At 43.7% G+C, this 21881-nt stretch overlaps 2 protein-coding genes across 2 annotated transcripts; both read left to right on the forward strand.

Annotated features, from left to right (window-relative positions):
- The first annotated feature begins 1554 nt into the window (after positions 1 to 1554).
- Positions 1555 to 8961, forward strand: LOC146172810 (uncharacterized). The gene is made up of 5 exons (XM_084585040.1): positions 1555 to 1829; positions 3614 to 3766; positions 5354 to 5442; positions 8313 to 8532; positions 8779 to 8961. The coding sequence occupies exons 2-4, from the start codon at positions 3721 to 3723 to the stop codon at positions 8478 to 8480; spliced, it is 303 nt and encodes a 100-aa protein (XP_084441166.1). The 5' UTR covers positions 1555 to 1829; positions 3614 to 3720; the 3' UTR covers positions 8481 to 8532; positions 8779 to 8961.
- An 8188-nt stretch (positions 8962 to 17149) lies between these two features.
- On the forward strand, positions 17150 to 21136 carry LOC146172811 (uncharacterized). Its single transcript, XM_084583611.1, has 5 exons — positions 17150 to 17538; positions 18107 to 18271; positions 18783 to 19068; positions 19230 to 19337; positions 19533 to 21136. The coding sequence occupies exons 1-5, from the start codon at positions 17357 to 17359 to the stop codon at positions 19554 to 19556; spliced, it is 765 nt and encodes a 254-aa protein (XP_084439737.1). The 5' UTR covers positions 17150 to 17356; the 3' UTR covers positions 19557 to 21136.
- Positions 21137 to 21881: the final 745 nt, after the last annotated feature.

Below are 21881 nucleotides of genomic sequence, written 5' to 3' on the forward strand. Positions count from 1 at the left end.
CATATGCGCCACGTTCCGCGTTCAAAAGTGCCCCTTCCCTTATGAAAATGGAATTTGCCTTTTTACTTCCTTTGTTTTTCCTTTTTGCTTCCTGAACTGCCTTCCTATAGACTTTTCCTTTCTTTTGACTAAAGGAAGTTTCCTTTGAACTCACCTTGTTGAGACTTTCCTTTCTTTTGACAGAAGGAAGCTCATTTTTAAACTGGCTCTCTTTGGCAATACCAAAAATGACCTTCCTTCGTTTGTCCTCAAGTAAAGAGGAAGTAAGTTCCCTTTACTTTTTATGCTTCTTTTTTTGTTCTTAAGTGAAAACATACGAAGCTCATTCTTTTCAGCTCTACTTCTCGTTTTTTTCTTTCATGAGTATCCCTTGCACTTTTTTAACTTCTGAACTTTTTAGAATAAACCAATCATACATTTATCAAAATATACACAATCGCATTCGTTTCTTTGCTGTGCAAGTAAACATCATTTTCATTTTTTTTTTTCATTTTATTTTGAATCCATGCTATTTTTTTTTTTTTTCATGCGCTAGATCTTATTTTTAGCGCGAGTTTCTTCTTAGTCACCACACAAGGACCAAGAATATTCACCCCTTCCTCCCTTTGTCCTTAAGTGTAAAGATAACTTCATTTCATGCATTTCTTGTGCTTATTTTTGTGTGTGTGGCATTACTTGGTCTATGTCTTGCCCCTCTAAATTTTTTTTTACATAAAATATAGCACATTCAAGAATTTTCATACATGTTAAAGAATGCCAAGTGGTTCAAATTCATCGCTTTCGCAGCCCGCTGCTTCGATGGCGATGCATGCGCGAGACGGCGTCTACATCTGTGACCGCTGCTTCAGCACTCTGACACGGTACGCAACGAAGCTCGGCGTAGGGCTGGCAGGGTTCTTCAGTATTTGGGTCGGCACTGCAGCCTGGCAACGCTTGGCTCGTAGCGACGCTGTTAGCAAGCGAGGCCTGCTTCCGTCGTGATTTAGTGCACATCGGTACGGCGCGACGTTGACGTCGCGCCGTGGTGGCATTTCCAGTGCGTGCGACGGGTAGGCGGCTATCGCAGCACCATCGATAACGGCTTCAAAAGCCTGCGGTTAAATGCACTTCACGATGTGCCTAGTGCCGGATGACACACTATTCACGAAAGTCAAGCTCGTTTACCTCCTATCGCAGTTTAAAGACCAGCAATTAATATGTCGGCGCCGTCGGTGCCATCGTGCACAAGAAGCCCACGCAGCCGAGGTTGCCAAGTACTGCCAGTAAAACCAACATTCTCACGTTGAGTAAAACCAATGAAGATTGACACGCACCACAAGAATTCCGCTGCAAAAAAAAGAGCGCTGCTGTTGCTAGTGACAATAATTTGCTTAAATTATTTGCGTTTGTTACGCATCACATATCATTAGTAAAAAACAAACTCTTAAGGTTGTTTTTAATCATATTTTTTTATTTTGAAAGTTTGTAAATTTGCAAAAGTGAATTTAAATTTTGATTCGTTCGAATTGGCGCTTGAGACTCTAGCGCTATCGTTTTCGTGAAAACAGCCGGCGGCATACTTCACTATGTATTTCATGACTGTAGGAAGTTGATTGTTCGCGTTCGTTGTGTTCGTCGTGTTTTCACAGCGTGAGTAGTGCAAATGGCCGATCACGTCTTGGTTAAATGGGCGACCGCTCAGAAGTGGTACGTAAATAACCTACAACCAAAAGAACTACAGGCGAAACTGGTCGATACGCCAAAATACTGGAAGATTATTCTGAACCAAGGAGTACTACATGTCCGATGGAAGGAGGGGTCGTACTCTCCTGCGTTCAGCCTCGGAGTGGGTAAGTAGTCAAACGTCTCTTGTCTCTTTTCGTTTTCGTAATAATGTTCACCGGTGAAAACACCTTCCTTTGCTACTCGCAGTGAGTCGTGTCGCAAAGTCGTTTACATGCCCGCATTACGACCGCATTGTGTTAACCGGCAGGTGACAGTAGTGCACATGGTGCACGGGGTAGACAGACAGTTGATTCCGGGAATTACGTGAAATAAAAAAAAAAAAAGCCTAATGAATAGAATTTGCGGAAATAAGGAGTAGAATAAACGCGCCTGCTGTCGTTACGTGGACCTGATTCTCCCTGTTTACACAGCAAATGGCATTTCTCGGTGTTTCGTGATAACAGGAGTAGGCTTCCAATTTGGGCTCCGTAAAAAAAAAGGATTCTGTTCTCACCGTTGTCTCGGTACGGTGCGGCATAGAGAATGGCAGCTCCTTGATTATTGAAGCTGATTTAGAACAAGTTTTAAAGATGCCCAGGGTGCTCGTTCCGAGACAACTGGTAGTGTAGCAGCAAAACGGACGCTTTCACAGCTGCAGGCGACTGAAATTTAAGCAGATAAAAGCGCCCAACGTTTTGTCGCATTCATTTATTTTCATGTTCATTTCTTTGTTTCTTTTTATTGAAGCATCAAACATGCTTCCTTTCTTCGCTACCAGCCATTCTCCAGATTTCGCGCAGAGAGAGAAAACTTTATTTCAAAAAAAAAAAAAAGGAAAACAAAAGAGTGTGTGTGTGTGTGTGTGGGGGGGGGGGGGGGGGTGCAGTGCATGGAGTCGCCATTCCAAGACCGCAGTGGCCTGGGCTGCTGCTTTTGCCTAAGTTACCAGACTACGCTGGGTCGCTAGGTCAGAACGTAGCAAATCAAGCAGTGATATCAGTTACCAACAGCATAATGCTTAGTGGGTGGAACAGCACGAAAAGACGAAGCACACAAGAAGAGAGTGTGTTTCGTCTTTTCGCGCTGTTCCACCGACTATGCAATTGTACCAACTCGCCCAACTGTCCATCCTACTTCAAAGCATAATGCTGCAATGATTTTTAGCTGCCGATCTAAAAGTTGCTCCCAATGCATGGGGTACGGCCAACAGGTGGAAGAGCACCGCTCTCTCCACTTCATTTTCAATGCTGCCGTTGCGCTTTGCCGCTAGTTCAGGACGAGGTTGTCTGCCACGGGATCGCGTGCTCCCTTTCATTAAGCTCACGACTGTACATGGTTACAATCCCAGCAATCATGGCCGCATTTCAGTGGAGGTGAAATGCAAGTTGACTGTGTACTGTATGATGTCATTTGCACATTAAAAAACCCCAGGTGAGCCCACCACTACGGCATCCCTCATAGCTATAGCTTAAGTCGCTTTGGGACATAAAACACCATGAACCTACCATAAAGCAGAGTGGCTATGTTTTACGGTATGCGTGGGAGCTCAAACTGTTTTTCTGGAAATGCATCCTTTGTTTTGTCCACTACTGCTCAAGTGGGCATTCTGCCCACTTGAGCAGTAGTGATGCTGGATGGTGTCAGCTCGCAGTTGAACATTACCGTGTCCTTTTATGTGCCAAGGTTTGCTCAAGGGCTAATGTTCCTCCTTAAGAAGTGTTGCTTTGAACCCTAAACAGTGTCCATGCTACGTTTCTCTTGTCAGTGGTCTTCATTTGGTCACTATTTTGCTAATCTCATGTGTGGAACCAGATATCTGCACAATGCGTTATACTGATTAATTTTTTTATGATGCATTTGAGTGCAAATACAATTTAGTGAATAGACCTTGCCACATGACGTTTTGCAGGAAAACTGCAGCTGTGACAAAATGTCTAAGCCAACAGATGCAAAAAAGAGAGTCCTGGAGCTTGAGGATGAAGTGGAGTCTGCAAAAAAAAAAAAAAAAAAAAAAGAATGAAGAAATATAAGGCCGCAAGAGATGAAGCACGTCAGATGCTTGGTATGTGATCACTTTTTTCTGAAGCCATTGGAATGCTGATCTCCATTGCTATGAGACTGAAATTATTTGCTGTGTCACCAGATGCTACGTAAAGCATAACAAATTCAAGTGCTAACTCTTAAATGAATAAGACCTCTTGGTCTGTAGCACGTCCTAGTAAAAGCACCAGTAAGATTATGTTGCTGCAATAAGGTTCCCCCTACACTGAGGATTAGGATCGGTGTTCTTCCTGTAGTTGTCTTTGTAACACATTGTAGGTGTACAGTAGTGCTCAGCTACACCTTGACGCTGCTGCATGATGCACCAACCACCACGCTTGCAGTGCACATAGCAGATGAACTGCTGCCACTCCTGCTCTGCAAGCATGCTTTGTTTGTGTTACAGTGACTTGCGTGTCACATGTCATTGCTTGGGATCGGCATGCATCTGAAATTGAGCCTGTTGTCGTATGTGATAGCTGCATGAAAATGCATGGTAAACAAATGCCACTCGAGGTGAGCACCTGTGCTAGTTTGTGCTGCTCAAGCCGAGGCCGAAAAACAGGCACGGGATCGGGTTCCTTTCTGTTCTGGAGTGGTCGGTGACAACAACACTCCAGTGAACCCGGAGAGCTGCATTAGGTTCAAACACATTCACAGGGTATAAGTTGTAGCCAGATGGCTGCGGCAGGTCTGTGGTGCTCTTGCATTACTGTGGACGGCGTATCTGAATGGAACCCTTGATTCCCTCAGATTTTAACGTCAGAGTCTCCTGCAAATGATGAGGTGCATCTAGATTGAGCGCAGGAGGGACACCAAAAAATCTAAATTTGTATGAAATTATCATATGTGGCCTCGTCCTGTCTTGGACCTTGGAGTCCTTATGGCATGCGCTTCATTTTCCTGTGCCATTTTGGTCACTTAGGTGGTGTTTTTTTTTTTTTTTTCACAACAGGAAATTTATGCTTGTGCTGGCTCAGCAATCTGCCTAACTTAACTCGGTCACTACACCATGTTAGCAAATGTCGACACGAAAGACAGACACGAGATAGGTGAAGCATGGGCTATCGAGTATCAGCTACACACCCGAGTGTCAGCCTTTGTTCAAATGTATGGCATATTGCTGCTGCCATACATGTATATTGCATGCTGACCTCTTCAAGGCCCTTGCTACCGACAAATTGTTTCAGGGATGTGATCTGACTAACTTCTGTTAAAGCGCTCACAGCTATCTCGGCATCATCATCCGCACCCATGAATTCATTATAAGCAATAGCAGCTCCCGTCAGTTGCACTGTAGTTACAACGTCCTCCGCAGTTAATTCAATCCAGGCATTTCCACAGCGAACAAAGAGATCAGAAGTGGGATGTCAGCATTGGCTTCATCAATTGCTATCAGCATCCCCTAGATTATGTACCGCTGATAGGGCGCCGTGAGTGCGTGAGTGATGCCAGTGTCTAGCAGCTAAATATTGAATGGCACATTTGGTGACAGAAAGGGGTTGGTCATGCAGTCAAGGGCAAAGAAAAGGCTTTTCTCCTGTGGTGAATGTTACATGGGCTGCTGCTGCTGCTAGTGATGAAATAGTATGTTTTTTTTTTTTTTCAGATGTTGCTGAGCTGGTCAATCAGCTGACGGAATCCATTAATAATGCTGCGTGTACAACACAAGCAGTTGTGCCGCCAACCGAGGCTCAGGTTAGTTGCTTTAGTTTAGTGTCTGCATGGTTGTCCTCATTACTGCCTTTCTTGATGAAACTTTTTTAAGGGCCACACAAGAACTTGGTTCTAGCTTTATGATAGCACTGCCACAAGTCATGCACTTCCATTGAGAAGTGTGCAGGGATAGGGAAACGAGGAGCTCATTATCCATGTGAATGAAGTCAGCAGTCACTGAATTCAGAGATAGGCAAGAAGCAATGCTCTTTATGATTGGTTGGCTCTTAGGGTTTAATGTCCAAAGCGACTCAGGCTATGAGAGATACTGTAGTGCAAGGCTCTGGAAATTTCGACCACCTGGGGTTCTTTAACGTGCACCGACAACACAGAGCACACGGGCACCTTGCGTTTCGCCTCCACTGAAAAGCGGCTGCCGTGGCCGGGATGCTCTTTATGAGGCTGGGCTCACAGACTGCATAATTAGTAGTATAATGATATTTTAAATGAATGTCAATTTAATAGAAACGACAAAAGACAGACAGTGCTATTTTCTTAAATTCGTCAAAACAACCATGAAAAAATATCCCAACTGCTTCCTTTCATTTTAGTGACTGTTACTTCATTCGTGTGTACTTTGATTTGGAAGAGTTTTTGTGAAAGCTGTAGTGATCGGAAGTGCAAGGTTACTTTTGTTTACGGTTCCTGTTGAGCATACTTCGCTTGGGCTATAGCAAAGCCCTTTTCATCAGAAAAGAGATTTCCATTAGCTTGTTTAATATTCAGCAATTTCTTAGGTTATCGATCTCGGAAGGCCATCTTTTTGCACTACAACTCGAATGACGCAGCTGGCGCTCCTCTAATCAGTCATTTTAGCGACTTGGGCCAGTCATCATGGTATTCAAGCTAATGTGCAGATAATCCACTTGCACCTGACAGCCACCTGCAATGTCACTCTGGCAAGTCAAAGGCAATTAACCACCATGGTATTGCCAGGAGGGTCTCCTTTGAGGAGTTGTGGCTTCTTAAGCTGATCCAACAATAGTTCAATTTCACTTTAACCCCTTGAGCACTATTATTTCGAGATTTATAACTAAAATTGCTTAAAATTACGATATCGTTAAAGGCCCCATTACATGAAAATTTGTTGTCTGTGTTGTGAGTGAAACATTAAGAGCATGGCGCTGGCAAGTGGCATGGCCGAACACACATTCTTCGATGATTTGTGTGGCTTAACGAGACCACATGATATCCAAAAGTTAGGAGGAGCTGCTAACTCCGGTCGTTCATTTGAGGTGGGAAGGTGAAATACGAATCAACATTCCAGTGCTCTTCAATGCTGAGTCAGGCTTGCTGCACCTAGGCTACGCAGACATGTTGATACAGCTTGGTTAAAGCAGGGCTTTATATGTTGGGTGGTAGCCTACACTGGTTGCATCATACCCTTGAAGGCGGAGCTTAAGTGTCCCTTTGGTTTTTATTTTTACTGCTGGTTTCTATTGGTAGTGTAATAAAAAAGGAGGTATCAGAGACAAAAATATTTGAACCAGAAACTAAGTCAAATGAGCGCAGTGAAGTTTATTGCTCATTACGTGAAAAATCAACTGCCCGCCAATAAGCAGCAATCTAGTCGAGTAACATATAGCGAGGTAACTGGAAATGTTTTACAAGGGACGACCAAGAATGGAAGCCCCGGGGGTTTCATCGGAATGTTGTCAATTTTCATCCACTGACACAGAACTTGCAATAGTATCGTCTGAACTGTCATCATCTTTGTCGGAAGAACTACTCATGTCATCACTGTTGTCTTCGCTTCCCATAACAAGGCAAAAATTGGTGTCTGAGCCATCTTCGGATGGCGAGGAATGCAACAAAGAAAAGCTTAGAAAAGCTTCCTTCCTGCGATGACGGGCCAACAGTGCATGCGTTGCCTCTGCCAGGCACCATTTTTCTCATTAAGGCTGCTTAAAAGGCTTTCAAGCGGTAGAACAAAAAGCAGTTAACGGGTCAGTGGTGCCATCTGTCAAATGGCGCATGACCTAAGCCACAGAGGAGCGCTGTACTCACCTAAAACTCTCAGGGTGAGGATCTATCCTGCAAGGACAAGCTACACTCGTCCAAAATGGCTTGAGGGCAGCTTTACAAGGACGAGCTGCTTGTCCAAAGCTCTTGAGGGGTTAAAAAGCTAGCTGTGCAAGCTGGAAACTAAATGTTGTCTCAAAGTAGCACATACAGAGCAGGGAGGGCATGCTTTTACTAAACCTTCATTGGCAGTTTTTTTAATTGGTTGAGCTTCTGATGTACGAAAAGGATGTTAGTATTTTTAAACAGGAGGTGACAATGTGGGCACTGTGCTCTGTCTAAACTGGCTTTTAATGGCCTTTGCAATGTTAATGATGAGTAAATCCCTTTATTTTCTGACTTAAAATCTGTTTTTTTTTTTTTTTATTGTTGAAATGCAAGCATAAATTAGGTCATTAAAGAATCTCTTATTTCTTGTTTTTTCTTCTGCTATAGCAATGCACTATTAGTGCTCAATCCTTTGCGGGGCATTATGTGCCCTCTTTTTGGCTAGTTACCTTAAATACATAGTACAGAATTGTCAGGTTACGCTAATAAAAATGTTAAAAGATGTTTGGCATCATTCAAAATTAGATCAAAACACCGCTCGGGAAGGTGTCAAAAACATCCAATAGTTTTCGTATGCCTTCATTGTTGTACATGTTAAAGTATGGCTTCTTGAATGTGTATTTTTACTTGCAAACAAATGACCTTAATTATGCATTTTGGGGTTTCTTTGAATGTTCTGAAGCTGGTCTAAGTTTTTTGTTGTTTGTAAAGCCCCTTCATTTTCTTATTGCATATCAAGGAATACTGGTCATAGTACTAATATTTGCTTTTTGTTCTTGCAGGTGCACATTGGCAGCGATATTATGGTAAATCAGCAGTTGATTGACCGCATGAAACTCAGTGCGGGCAATCAAGCAACAAAGTTTGTGTGTAACTTGGTGCGGGTTGTGTTCTCACCCGAAGAACTGGAAGAAAGCTCACTCTATGGCCGTGTCTGCAATGCCCGCTAGGAAGAAGCTCCAAAGAAGGCACTGGACTGCCCAAAATTGGATGCTGTTATCTGTAAGTCCTCGAGCTCATAGCCTGTGCATGTGATGCAAGAGCATTCTGAAATATTGTCCAAACAGATTACTTTTCAGTGATGGTCAGGGCCATAATGCTTGCCTTAATGCATAATGCTGTGGTGCCTGCATGGTGCTCACACTGTCTGTGCTCTGTATATTTAATTTACAAAAGCTAAGGAAGGCTGGATGTACTCTAGCTTGTTCATTGCAATCATGCTTCTAATGTTTTTTTTTCTTTTTGCAGCCTACACCTGCTTTCTCAATGGAGTACTGGCCAAGGTGGTCACCGGCAGCTGCGCATGTTTGCACTGGGATTGTGGGCAGTGATTCGATTTTTTGTCGCAGGGTCTTCGAAAGCAGGCCTAATTGCAAGGCCTAAACAGAGGAAGTACATCTATTCAAATAAATATAAGCTCATACAAACAAATGTTTCAGTCTGAACATACTTCCTTCGAACATCCACCAAATATCCCATAGTCATCATTCCTTCGAACTTCCTTTGAACCCATAATTGGCCACTGCCTGTGAACTCAACTCAAACTGACAACGGTCTGTTCACCGGGAGCTCAAAGGAAATTCACAGGAAATTCACAGGATGGTCAGAGAAATTTAATTCACTGTGAATTCAAAATCAGTAGCCAATTCTCAGTTCAGAGGAAGTTGCCTCCTTCTGACTTTTTTGAGTTCACATTGAACTCAAAGGATGTTCCCATTTTTATAAGGGTTCTCTAGGCATTGTCGATTGGGACGCTTCAAGCTTGCGCGGAAGCAAGCACGAAGGACAAGGTTTATACCTGCATACCATGCCTCATTTGTCCAGCTCGTGCACCCTGGCGTATGCAAGGCATGCTCATAATCACAGAGGCGCGCAACATATTTCCTCTTTCATATCCGAGCTGGTGGCCACTCGTGATGGTTTGTCCACTTTTAGCAGGCTATACGGCGCCAGCCCGTTCCCTAGACATCTCTCTCTCTCTCTCTCTCTCTCTCTCTCTCTCTCTCTCTCTCTCTCTCTCTCTCTCACACACACACACACACACACACACACACACACACACACACACACACACACACACACACACACACACACACACACACACACACACACACACACACACACACACACACACACACACACACACACACACACACACAACAGCTGGTCACTTGACAGCAATTTTGGAGGCCTATAGACAGCGCGGCGTAATTCGTACTGATGGAAATAACGTAGCTAGACGTTTTTTCGAGATCTACATATTTTGCACTGACACTTTTTCTCTTACGCCAATGATTACAAATAGCAAATAATTAACTTTTGAGAACAAAAAAAAAACTACATAGGCAACTGAACAGCTCTGAATTGGTTTCACTAGGCTCGGGTTCACAGTATTTTTCAAAATCTGTCACACACCTGGTACACATAAACCTCTGAGCACTGTCCACGATGGGTGCGCTTAACGCACTATGCGCACAGTCTAGAAAGTGTGACGATGTATTCCATCTGCAGAGGGTGGCATATCCACCATATATGCTGAAGCAATTTGCAGGAGATATCTACTTATTTCTTCGCCTCTTCCCGGCGGTCTAACAGAACCTTGAGGAGGTCGCGTTGAGGAGAACGTGGGTGCTACGCTGACTTGCAGTCAAGCCTTCATGGACATCGCAGAATCCTCGCCTGAAATGTTCCTCTTGGTTCATTTTCGCAAAAAGTGCGACGGCTGACCATTTCTTAGCAACTTAATTGGCTCGAACTTCGGCCGCCACGCAAGCTACACCGTGACAGCCAGGAATACCCCACAAGATACGAGAATCGGAACAAATAGGCCTCACTACCGGGTCTTATTTACGTTTATAGTCGGCGAAAATCTAACCCTTTACATCAAGTCACTTGGGGCACTTATGCGCAATAAGAAAAAAAGAAAACACAGTCGGCGAACTCCGATTCTTGCCCACTCTGTATACATGCTGCGAAAGCAAGGTCGTCCCTAAAAGACATCGCCCCGAAAACATGTTTTGATCGGGTCTCGAATTCCGTTAGATGTCTTCGCGTAAATAAAAGGAGCTGTAGAACCTTGTTTATACACGCTTGGTCTCGATAGCCCCGTTCTTTATTCAGCTGCGGGCTCTGAACGGTGGACCTTCTTGAAGCACCGCTATAAATACGTCCGCCCTCATGGTATGTGCGTCGTTCTCAATGAAGTCGTTCACAGGCCCGCCGTATGGCTAGGCTGGAGTGATGCGAAAGGAATTGTGCTTTCCTAGATGCAATAAACGATTTTACGCTCAAGCGACAGTGTAAGCCATAATTGGTGGTTTTGACCATATATGCGTATAGTAATGTGACGCAAATTAAAAATGATGTGAAACACTTAAATGAACAACCTGAACGACACAGTTTTATTGACTTCAGCGTTTGCCGACTTTCCTTGCTGATCATTGTTCATTTACATGGATTTTGCCACTCGCCGAATTAGCAGTCCCTTAATTTATGCCTCTAATATCTCACACATACCACTTACTATACATTCGTATAAGAAATGCCTCCTGCAGCTGGGCTGGACATAAAGCTCTGGTTGTTAGAGGGTCTCGGAAGGCTGGCTTCTGATCTCACCCTCACACCTGAAAAGAGTGACCCGAGTTGGTAGCACCTGCCATATGGCCCCATATGTCATCTGGTCACATGGTGTCAGACGACTCTCACTTGCTAGAGTTATGCCCGTGATTTTTCGCTCACGACGCCGAGGTTGGATTTCCTGGAGAATGGGTTTTTAACCAAAGTGGCTTGTTGGGCGAGTTGGTTGGACATTGCGTTAAAGCAGCGCTAAAACCACGTACAGATAGAAAGACAAACACAATGTGTGTTTGTCTTTCTAGCTGTCCGTGTTTCTAGCGCTGTTTTAACCTGAGGTTTTTAACGCTCTCGCGTTAATGCTTATATGCTAGTTGTGAAACATATGAAGGTGCAGTCACCTTCATAAATTTCAGGTGACTGCATCGAAATAGTTTTTCTTCGCCAGACGCCATCTCGTAAAGTTTTGCCGAAAAGATAATCATGCGCTAGTTGCCCAACGGTGGTGGTGGTGGTGAACTTACGCCCAAAAACATGGAACTAGTCAACTGACCGGTAGCGCTGGCTTAGAGGAGGTCGGCGGGAATCCCTTGGGATGTTGCGGCCTGGCACCGCGCGCTGCCGGCGTTGGTCTGCTGGCCCGGAAGTACGCAGGAGTGACTCCCACGTCTCTGGGGTGTTTGAGTTGTCTGTGTTGTAGAGTGTATAAGTCCACGCTATGTGTATGAGAGTGACCGGAGTTGAGCAGTGTTTGTATATGGGGGCTATCTGTTGCGGAAAGATCCTGCTGTATAAGAGGGGGTGTGGGAAGCATACCATTTTGCAGTTTGCGCCATTGGACGGCCTCGCGTCTTGTTGGCCGCGGTGTGCGGGATGATATGAGCATCTTTCGAGTTGGTACTGCTGGAGTATGTCCGTGTAAGTGGTGAGTAGAGAAGCGCTGAGACATGGGGAAGCAGGGTGGCTGATCATACTCTCAGCTCGGCAGCTGAGATCTCGAGCGAGAGTGTGCGCCTGGGTGTTCCCGTTAAGCGACTCGTTGGCTGGAGCCCAAAGAAGTAAGCGAGATGTGGAAGAGGGTGCAGTAGGAAGTCGAATGTGTAACGCCTGGCAAGAGATATGGCCAGCATCGTAGTTGCAGATAGCGTGTTGAGAATCACTGATGACGATTTTGGTATTAGGGTCGGCTAGCGCTAGCGCAATGACAACATCCTCAGCTGCATTACGAATGCTGCAGGCTGTGTACCAGCTGCGGTGAGGGGCGAGAGCTACCGCCACCATCGCTGGCTTCGTCCGAGGCGTCCGTGTCCGGACGTCCGCTGAAGCGTTTCTCGAATTGACGTGCCCGGTCGGCCCGTCTCTCAGCGTGGTATTCCGGGTGCATCCGTTTGGGAATGGGAGAGATGCGGAGATTTAGGCGATATTCCGGGGTAAGTTCAGCATAACTTGGGGCCGCTCTCGGCGGGGAGATCCCAACTTGCTGCAGTATACCACTCGGCAAGCATGTGTGAGTGAGAACCGCTTATATTGGGCGGTGAGGGCTGCTTCGATCAGTTCGCTCACGGTATTGGAGATTCTGAGAGCCATGAGCTTATGGGTAGCTGTAGACATGGGAAGATCCAGGGCCGTCTTGTACACTTTTCGAAGTGACGCCTCTAGCTGTTCGCTTTCGGCACGAGTGAGACGTAGATAGGGTACAGAGTAGGTGATGCGGGAGCAGATGAAAGCAATTGAACGAGGCGCAGGAGGTTGGACTCTCGCATACCATGATGCTTGTTGGAGACTCGCTTAAGGAGGTGTCCGATATGTACCACTGACTGGTCGATGCGTTGGAGCCTGATGTTGTTACTGCCGTTGGCCTGTAGGTGTAAGCCCAATATCCTGATGTGATCTGTGCAAGGAATCGGGTTTCTTTGTACCTGGAGGTTGATGTCAGGAAGTATCTTTGAATGCCGTCGTCCCGGGGACGGGATAATGATATACTCTGACTTTGTCGCAGAGCAGGTGAAGCAAAGTGTACTGAGATAATCTCCGATCCGTTCGATGGCGGTCTGTATAAGTCTCTTCAATCTGGCCGTTACTGCCGCACGTGATCCAGTGTGAGGTCGGCTGCATAAATGCTGTGATGCAGGTGGGGGATGCCGGCCAGTAGCTTGGGCAGGCCTATCAGTGCAACGTTAAAAAGCATCGGCGAAAGTATGGAGCCTTTTCCCAGAGATATGCTGCTGCTTAATTGTTGCATTGGTACTCAGTTTTTCCTATTCCTTACACAAACACAGCGTTTGGAACTCGCACGGAAGGCGGCTAAGGCGAAACACTTCTGGGTGGCGCTTGAAATTCAGAGGCTGCTCGTCTATTACGATTGAAGGATATATACAACTGGAACAGTGTATATAGAGAAGCACACGCATACTATTGCTGGTAATCTTTTTATTTTCTGCTAATCATCTGTCTTCGATTATTCTTTGTTAATTCGAACAAGAAAGTAAAGAAAAAGATTTTGATAGCCGCATGACTTGTTAACAGCTGAGCTGTGGCCGGCCGAAATAAAACGAACAGCGAATTAAAGGAAAGGAGAGGGCGAAAAGAAGAAAGGATGGGGATAGAGTATGTAAAAAGCGCGCAAAAGAAATGTGAAGATAGCGCACCGCTCATATCAGATAAGCAGCTTAGACGCTTTTGGGTATTCCAGACGCTTTGTGTGTAAACGACTTGCGTAGCGCGTGCGCTTTCAGCATATAAGGCCCGGCGCCCCTGCTGTTATCACCGCGCGTTCCCACATACCAGCGAGGAGGGGTGACCCTGCGCGCTTCGGTTCGAGGTTATTTTCCTCCTCGCCGCAAAAACGGCCTATATAACTTATTTATTTATTTACTTATTTATACATATACGTATACATCTTCCGTGGGGCATTATTGTTGGGGATTACAAACATTGTATGTCATAAGAAAAACGTCAGGGACAAAAAAGAAAATACCAAACACAACAAGAACAAAAATAATGCATCTAATATACAATGAAATTCATAATAAACACAATAAAAAATGTAACGAAACTCACAGAAAACACACTTCAAGGGAAAAGATGGTGGATCGGACACTGACTACTCTTTCGATGAGTTGATTCCATTCGTTTACTGTAAAAGGAAAAAAATAATGGGCAAGAACATTCATGCGGCAAGCAATCTCAAACTTTTTTCGGATGATCACTTCTAGCGGAAACATAAGGGTGTGGCCTCCAGGTAAATACTTTTGTCTATTTCAGTGTCATCATTTTTTCAGTTTCACCATTAAATACACTGTGGAAAAGTTATAATCGAAACAATTTTCTCCTTTGGTACAGGGGCTGCTACCCAGGTTTTAATGTTTGTTATGCTGGAGCCAAAGTTATAATTGTTAGTAACGAAACAAGCAGCGCGTTCCTGAATATGTTCTGGTTTGTTAATCAGGTTGTGCGTATGTGGGTCCCAGATTGGGAATGCGTATTCTAGAATAGGGCGTGTATTAGTGAGTTGTAATGCTCCTTTGAGGGTAAGAGGTGACGTTTTGAAGTGTCGCCTAAAGAAATTCAATGTGCTTTGTTAGCCAAGTATTCTGTTCCATGAACAGTCGGACGTGAAGTATAATACTTGAAATTATCAACCCGGTCAAGGGAGTTGCCATTAATTAGTTTTTGGGAGGGGAAAGGCTGCCGTTTTTGCGTGAACTGCACATAACATTTCTTGATATTGAGGCACATTTTTCACGTTTTCAAATCACCTTGCAGATGCCAACATCACCTGCATCACCTGAACTGCGGATGGATCTGTAAATTACACAGTCATCAGCGTACAGACGTACAATGAAACGAGATTCCCTCAGTAAGATGATTAATATAAACTAAAAATAGGAGTGGCTCTAAAATTTCCGATCCTTGTGGCACTCCTGACGTCACATCAACAGGCGAGGAGGATGTCCCGTTAAATACAACACACTGCGTTCTTTTCGATAAGTAATCTTGTAGCCTGGATAACAGAGGCGTGTAAACTAAGAACAGACATTTTGTGCAACATGTGGAATGGTGTCAAATGCCTTTTCGAAATCCACAAACATAGAATCAAATTGAAGGCTTTTATCGTAACAGACAAAGATGTCATTTGAAAATTCTCACAATTGGGTGACGCATGACAATTTGGACCAAAAACCGTGTTGGTATTGCGAGAAAAATTTATTATTTTCCAGGTGCTTCATTATCGCGCTATACATTATATGTTCAAAGAATTTGCAATTTGCAACATACACAATTGTTAGAGAGATGGGACGACAGTTGATAGCTAATTGTTTACAGGATGACTTATGAACGAGTACTACATTCTCGGACTTCCATTTTAATGGTAGTTCATCGTCACGCAGCGACTTGTTAAACAAAATGACAAGGAAAGGCGTCAGTGCTAGGGCATATTTCTTCGAAATATGATTAGATATTACAAAATTGGAACCAACTGGAATGAGAATTCAAAATGGAACCAACCGAAGCTACCTTTTTGTAAGGAAAATTCCCACTGTACTGTCCATTTGGAATGCAACTTCAAACTGGAGTCTCCAATGGGTTCATTTCAACTGGAACCTATTTAGTCCCATTACCAACTAAGATTCCAACTGGTTCCAGCTTCTTCTTCATATTTTTTTTTTTGAGGTCCGAGTACTACTTCCATTTTAATGGTAGTTCATCGTCACGCAGCGACTTGTTAAACAAAATGTCAAGGAAAGGCGTCAGTGCTAGGGCACATTTCTTCGAAACATGATTAGATATTACAAAATTGGAACCAACTGGAATGAGAATTCAAAATGGAACCAACCGAAGCTACCTTTTTGTAAGGAAAATTCCCACTGTACTGTCCATTTGGAATGCAACTTCAAACTGGAGTCTCCAATGGGTTCATTTCAACTGGAACCTATTTAGTCCCATTACCAACTAAGATTCCAACTGGTTCCAGCTTCTTCTTCATATTTTTTTTTGAGGTCCGAGTACTACTTCCATTTTAATGGTAGTTCATCGTCACGCAGCGACTTGTTAAACAAAATGTCAAGGAAATGTGCTAGGGCACATTTCTTCGAAACATGATTAGATATTACAAAACTGGAACCAACTGGAACGAGAATTCAAAGTGGAACCAACCTGACTACCTATTTGAAAAGAAAATTCCCACTGTACTGTCCATTTGGAATGCAACTTCCAATTGGAGTCTCCAATGTGTTCATTCCAACTGGAACCTATTGAGTCCTATTACCCACTAAGATTCCAACGTACTGGTTCCAGCTTCTTTTTTTTTTTCCTTTTTTTTTTTTCTTTTTTTCTAAGCTATGGCCCCCCCAAGGAGGGTCGCGCTAGTCGCGCCAAACGATAATAAAATCGGGCTTTAAACTGAGACCAAGCTGTTGAAATGGCTTTTCCAACAATCGTCTTCTCAACGTGGTCTAGTTGCCGTAACAGCTACGGTGCAAATGTTTTGGCAACTTGACCGAGAACCATTGTCTTCGTCGTCGATGGCCTTGTATCTTGGAGCCCAGACACACACAAAAATCGAAATCCGCGCCAAATATACGCGTTTTAATTTGTTATTTGCATTAGTCTTTAGAACAACCACCAGGGCGACGTGTCGGCGCCACCGCTGCGTCAAAACGCCAAAACACACTACACGACTACACTACCTCAGCCATGTTACTAAGTTAAAAAAAAAAAAAAAAAGCAATCAAAATAGATGGCCAGAAAAATTGAATGTTTACTGCGGTCATTAAAGTAAGCAGTACCCATCGCTGTGTACAAATGGCAAAGCTTGAGATCCATCGTGCCTGAGATTGTTGGTAAATCTAAATGGTAAATGCAGATATGCAGACCTAGCTGGAAACTCCCTCGGATTAAAAGATGGAGTAGGACTTTTAGAAGCATTTATATAGCATATAGAAGCCAATGACGACAAAAGTAGATAGCTTTTACTGGCCGTTTCAAGGCAGCGCCAGCGCCACAATCCACAAGCATTCGAAAAGTACATAACCAAAAAAAAATCCAGCCTTTTTTTTTTTTTTTTTTTAAATTTGAGTGGAGTTTCTCTGATGTGATCGAAAGCTTTGTTGGCTCTCATCGCATAATCCACTCCAGACGATTCTTTGTCCCGATAAGCCAGACGAGACAACTACCACTGCAACTACAGCAGCAGAGCTAGGGCAGAGCTGCAGGCTGCTTACGTTTTGCTTGTCGGAGCGAATTTTAGGCGATGGCTGAAGCTACGCTACACTTGACGAAGGGCGAGGAAATACACTGTTGTGTCGCGGACTGCCCTAACAGCAGTGTGAACACTGAAGGCCGAGAGCCGCCCGTTAGGTTCTACTCATTCCCCGGAAAGTGGGTCGAGACAGAGCGGCGGCGAGCGTGGGTCGCCGCCGTCCGCGGAGCCAAGTGAGTTTTGGTCCACTGGCTGCCACGAGTTTCTTTATCAGGGGAGAGTGTTTTAAAAGGGGGAGGGGTTTAGATACCTTCACGTGAGCCTTGCGTGAGCCCTACATGAACGGCGACTTTTTGCCGTAAACTAGTGCAGCGGTCGAATTATGCAACAATCACGTAATGATAAATTAAAAAAAAAAAAAAAAAAAAAAAAAAACTCTCCTGAACTTTTGGTTTGTGATGTGATCATCGCGTAGTACGGGCCCAGCATAGAACATAAGCTGGCTCTTGCGCTGATGAAACCAGCACAGTATTTGTATTTTTTCTCTAACCCAGCATATTCCATCATTTTATCTAGTTCGTATCCGGGACTGTTATCTTCTGCAACAATGCCACGGATTCAGTTCTACAGATTTTTCTAATTAGAATTGGTGGTCGCAGGGCCACAGGAATGAAAACACCATTTCGAAGTCTTGCAAGCTTCAGGCTAATAAGAGAAGTTAGCATAATATATGACTTTCTGTTCTGAATGGCTGTGTTTAATTCTGACAGTGCATTTTTTTTTCTTTTTAATTTGACACAGTCCTGAGGGCACTGCATGGAATCCTACTCCAAGGTCACGAATTTGCAGCATTCATTTTGTAGGCAACAGCAGGAGGCACAAGAAGGACCACCCGGCCTACATTCCAACGATTTTTCCATCTATCTGCAAGAAAGAGGCACCTGATCCAGAAGAAAATGTGCAGAGGTATATGACTGCAAGTGTAGTAATCAGTCTAGGTTTACAGCACATTGAATAAATGTGATATCATTAGAAAATTACAATATAATTGCAGAAATTGTAGTCAGCGCGTTTATACATTGCAAAGCCATAGAAACTAATGCATGGCAGATTGGTGCTCATAATCACAGATGGGAAAATAGAAGCAGGGACAGGAAACAAAAAAGGATCAGCAGGTGTTAGGGCGTAATTGACAGCTGATAATAACCAAGTTGGAATGTAAAAAAAAATGTGGCCATGACAATGTGGGAGATCGATAACATATAATTTGCCAGAGTAGCTGAATGAATTCCAAGAGAAGGAAAACTGCATGGGCATGTTGGACACTTTAGTCAGGACATGATCATCACATGAAAATCTAATAAAGTAGGTTTGCTGCAGCTGTTGTCATATGAGGCTGATGGAAAGATCAGTTGCTAAGGCAGGCATGCTTCCAGGGAAGTAACAAGGCTAGCATTGATAATAACGTCTAATGCAGGGTACAGAGTGACATAATTCAAGAAGCTTTGTCAAGACCGGATAGGGCAGGAGAGCAACCATTGCCTCAGAGTGCTGCAGAAACGACTGTGGCAGCACCTCAACCAGAAATTTCAAATGATGTGGACTTGAAGAGGGATGAGCAAGATCAACAAATAGACTGCGGTGACAACTCTGTTGGAGAGGCAACGGCAGCAAAGTGCATTTTCCATGTGCAGGCCCACTCTGCAGTGCATCTGTCTTCCACAAAAAAGGCTGGGAAAAGCAGAACCATCTATTCTTCAAAGGTGATATAACATGTAAACATATAGGAATTTTGTTATGCAACTCTGTATATTGTTAGTGTGATGCCCTCTATGTAGCCTTAGTTTCATACTACTTTGCAACATGCTGAAAAGTATTAAATGAAAGTACAATTCACTGTATTTCTGTCCTCACTTTTTACAAGGCATGCCAGACAAAGGGCGTGACTGTTGGAAAACTCGACCTGATTTTGTCGATGACAAATGGAGCTGAAGCATGTACTCAAGTCATACATGTGCAGCAGACTGATCAGGTGAGTAGTTAATCTTCTCCATTTTGCTGGGGTGTGTTATTTATTTTTGATATTCACTGTTATGCAGTGTTTGTAGTGCTATAGAAACAGGCATTCTTGTTCCTACAAAACCGCTACTTTCTAGCAACTTTCATTGTCAGTATTGCTTTTCTGTGTTCATTGTGTAATGCTGATATTCATTCCAATTTCCTGAAGGTCACTGTGACGAATGGAAGTTGAAGATGAAGCTGAGGCTTTGAAGGCCTTCCTTTGGTTAAGGAAAATGCAGAACTAGGAGACCTGCGTGGATGGACACTGCCATTGTTACCTGCTTCTTGCTTCAAAATAGTAAAGCGCTCATGTGATGTGGGAGGATCAGTTATACCTAGTCACAACTCTGCCTCAGTACAAAATTCCCTGCCCCGGTAGCCATATTTAGGGTTGGTGTGATGACAGCATTAAGCATATTTAAGAAGACTTGGTAATAATTAGTGCTGCAGGCATGGATTTCTGTGCCACCAAGAGGAAACATCGGCTGTCCATGCTACCCATAATTAAAGTGAATTTTCTCTCCTCTATGGTTATAACAGGCTGCTAAGAGCTAATGATACCAAGCCCAATCTGCCAGTGCTGGTTTTCCAACTTCCCTTTCATGCCTACTCTGGGCATTTGAGGTGTATAATAAATAAACACAATAAATAAAATAAAATAGTAGGGACACACAAGCTCCTTAAGGGTATGATACAACAGCATTATCTCCTGTCTGCCGGCTCCCACTGTGGATCCTCATTTGTTAAAACCATTTTTGCAACTCCCTTGATCAATAACCTCATAATTTCTTCCTTATTATTTCACACATACTCTTTAGCGTATATTCAGTTTGCTTGGGCTTATGGGGCCTAAACGTCCCAAAGCAATGCAGGCTATGAGAAACGCTGTAGTGGAGGGTTCTGGAGATTTCAACCACTTGGGGTTCTTTCAATGCACTGACATCACTTAGCACACAGCCGCCTTGTTTTTCGCCCCCGTTGAAAAGCAGCCGCTGCTGCCAGCATTCTATCCCGCACACTTGGTTGCAGTACTAAAGTGCCCTTAGCACTGCGCCACCGTGGCGAGGCTTTAATGCGTATTCATAATCTTGATACCACATTATGTGCAAGGCCACCCGACATAAATAATAATGTCTCAGTTAACCAAGCCATACGAATGTGCCTGTTTTGCCTAGGGGCAGGATGTCTGAGGATCCTGGAAGGCTGCATTCTGATCTCACTCTGTCATCTGAAAGGAAAAGCCTGAGTCTGTAGCTCCTGTCAAATCAGCCATACTGTGCAGTCACATAGCCCTGTGACTAATTACTGCCCCTCCATGCCACCTGCCAGTTACCATCTGGGGGCAGAGTCACGGCCATAATTTTTTTCTTGCGACATTCTCAGCGCCGACGCCGGTATCTCAGTAGAGCAGATCCTTTAAAGTTGTAATAAAAGTGGGGTCTAATCTATAATAGGAAGTTAACTCTAGTGTTTAAGGCATACAAAGAGAGTATTAAACGAAATCTTGCTCTTTGTTTACACAAGACTAGGTTTCTGGAGCCCATCAACAGAAGTGATTGTGTACTAAGTGAGAAGGAATAGGGAAATGGTGCACCCATGCTTGTGCCCTCATTACGTTTGGCTGTCCAAAAAGGATACATAAAAAGGATATGTTTTTATATGTGCTGGTCTTGTTAGCATGCAAAAGCCTAAAACTTTGAATGGCTGCATTCCGCATATTGTATTTATTTATGTGCTTGTGATTTGCATATTAAAATCTGCATGAGGTTTTTGGTGGCTTTGTTTAAGTTGTAGTATGCAGAAAAATGCAAGATATCGGTGTAAGTTTGTTTTGGTCTTTAGTGTCGCTAGAAAGCATGACATACCATACATCTGGGCACAGTGGCCACGTGTTATCATGTGGAGAAGAGCTGAAAACATGGCATGTGCCTGAACAAGGCTGTTTGATGATCATGTCATAAGTTGTGATTACATGAATGTCACTCCCAACTTTATACACAAGTAGACATTTGAACAGTATGCTTGCAGATATAGCAATGCCTAGTCGTAGCATGCCATGCATAAATGTCAGCCTCTGCTTAGCAAAGGCTGCAGGTAACACGTGTTTATCTATGGCGGGTATGGAATAGTGGCCTTTGCCACTTCAAGTATTGAACACTTCAATTGTGTTCAAGTACTGACATCTTGAATGCAAGATAAGAAAGGCTGTAAATTCTTTCTTATTAATGAAAAGATGATCAGTCCATAGGGCTGCATGAAACTGCTTACTGAGAATGCACAATGCCTGCTTTGCAATGTTAAAAAATTATGGACAATATTAGCAGCTGTAACTTTCTGTTCCAAGATTTTCTATTTTGATGCTTGTAAACAAGTAATGATATCATGTGCATGTCAGTACAGTTGACTTTGTATGTCAGCAAAACTGAAAGGGAAAAAAGCCGCTGTTATTCGATGACTACATAAATGGCATGATTTTATTTATAGTTAGGTTTTTGTTCTGTTAAAGACCAGATTA

Source organism: Amblyomma maculatum, chromosome 11 (assembly GCF_055883805.1).
Source record: "Amblyomma maculatum isolate TAMU_Amacu chromosome 11, ASM5588380v1, whole genome shotgun sequence".
Taxonomy (NCBI): domain Eukaryota; kingdom Metazoa; phylum Arthropoda; class Arachnida; order Ixodida; family Ixodidae; genus Amblyomma; species Amblyomma maculatum.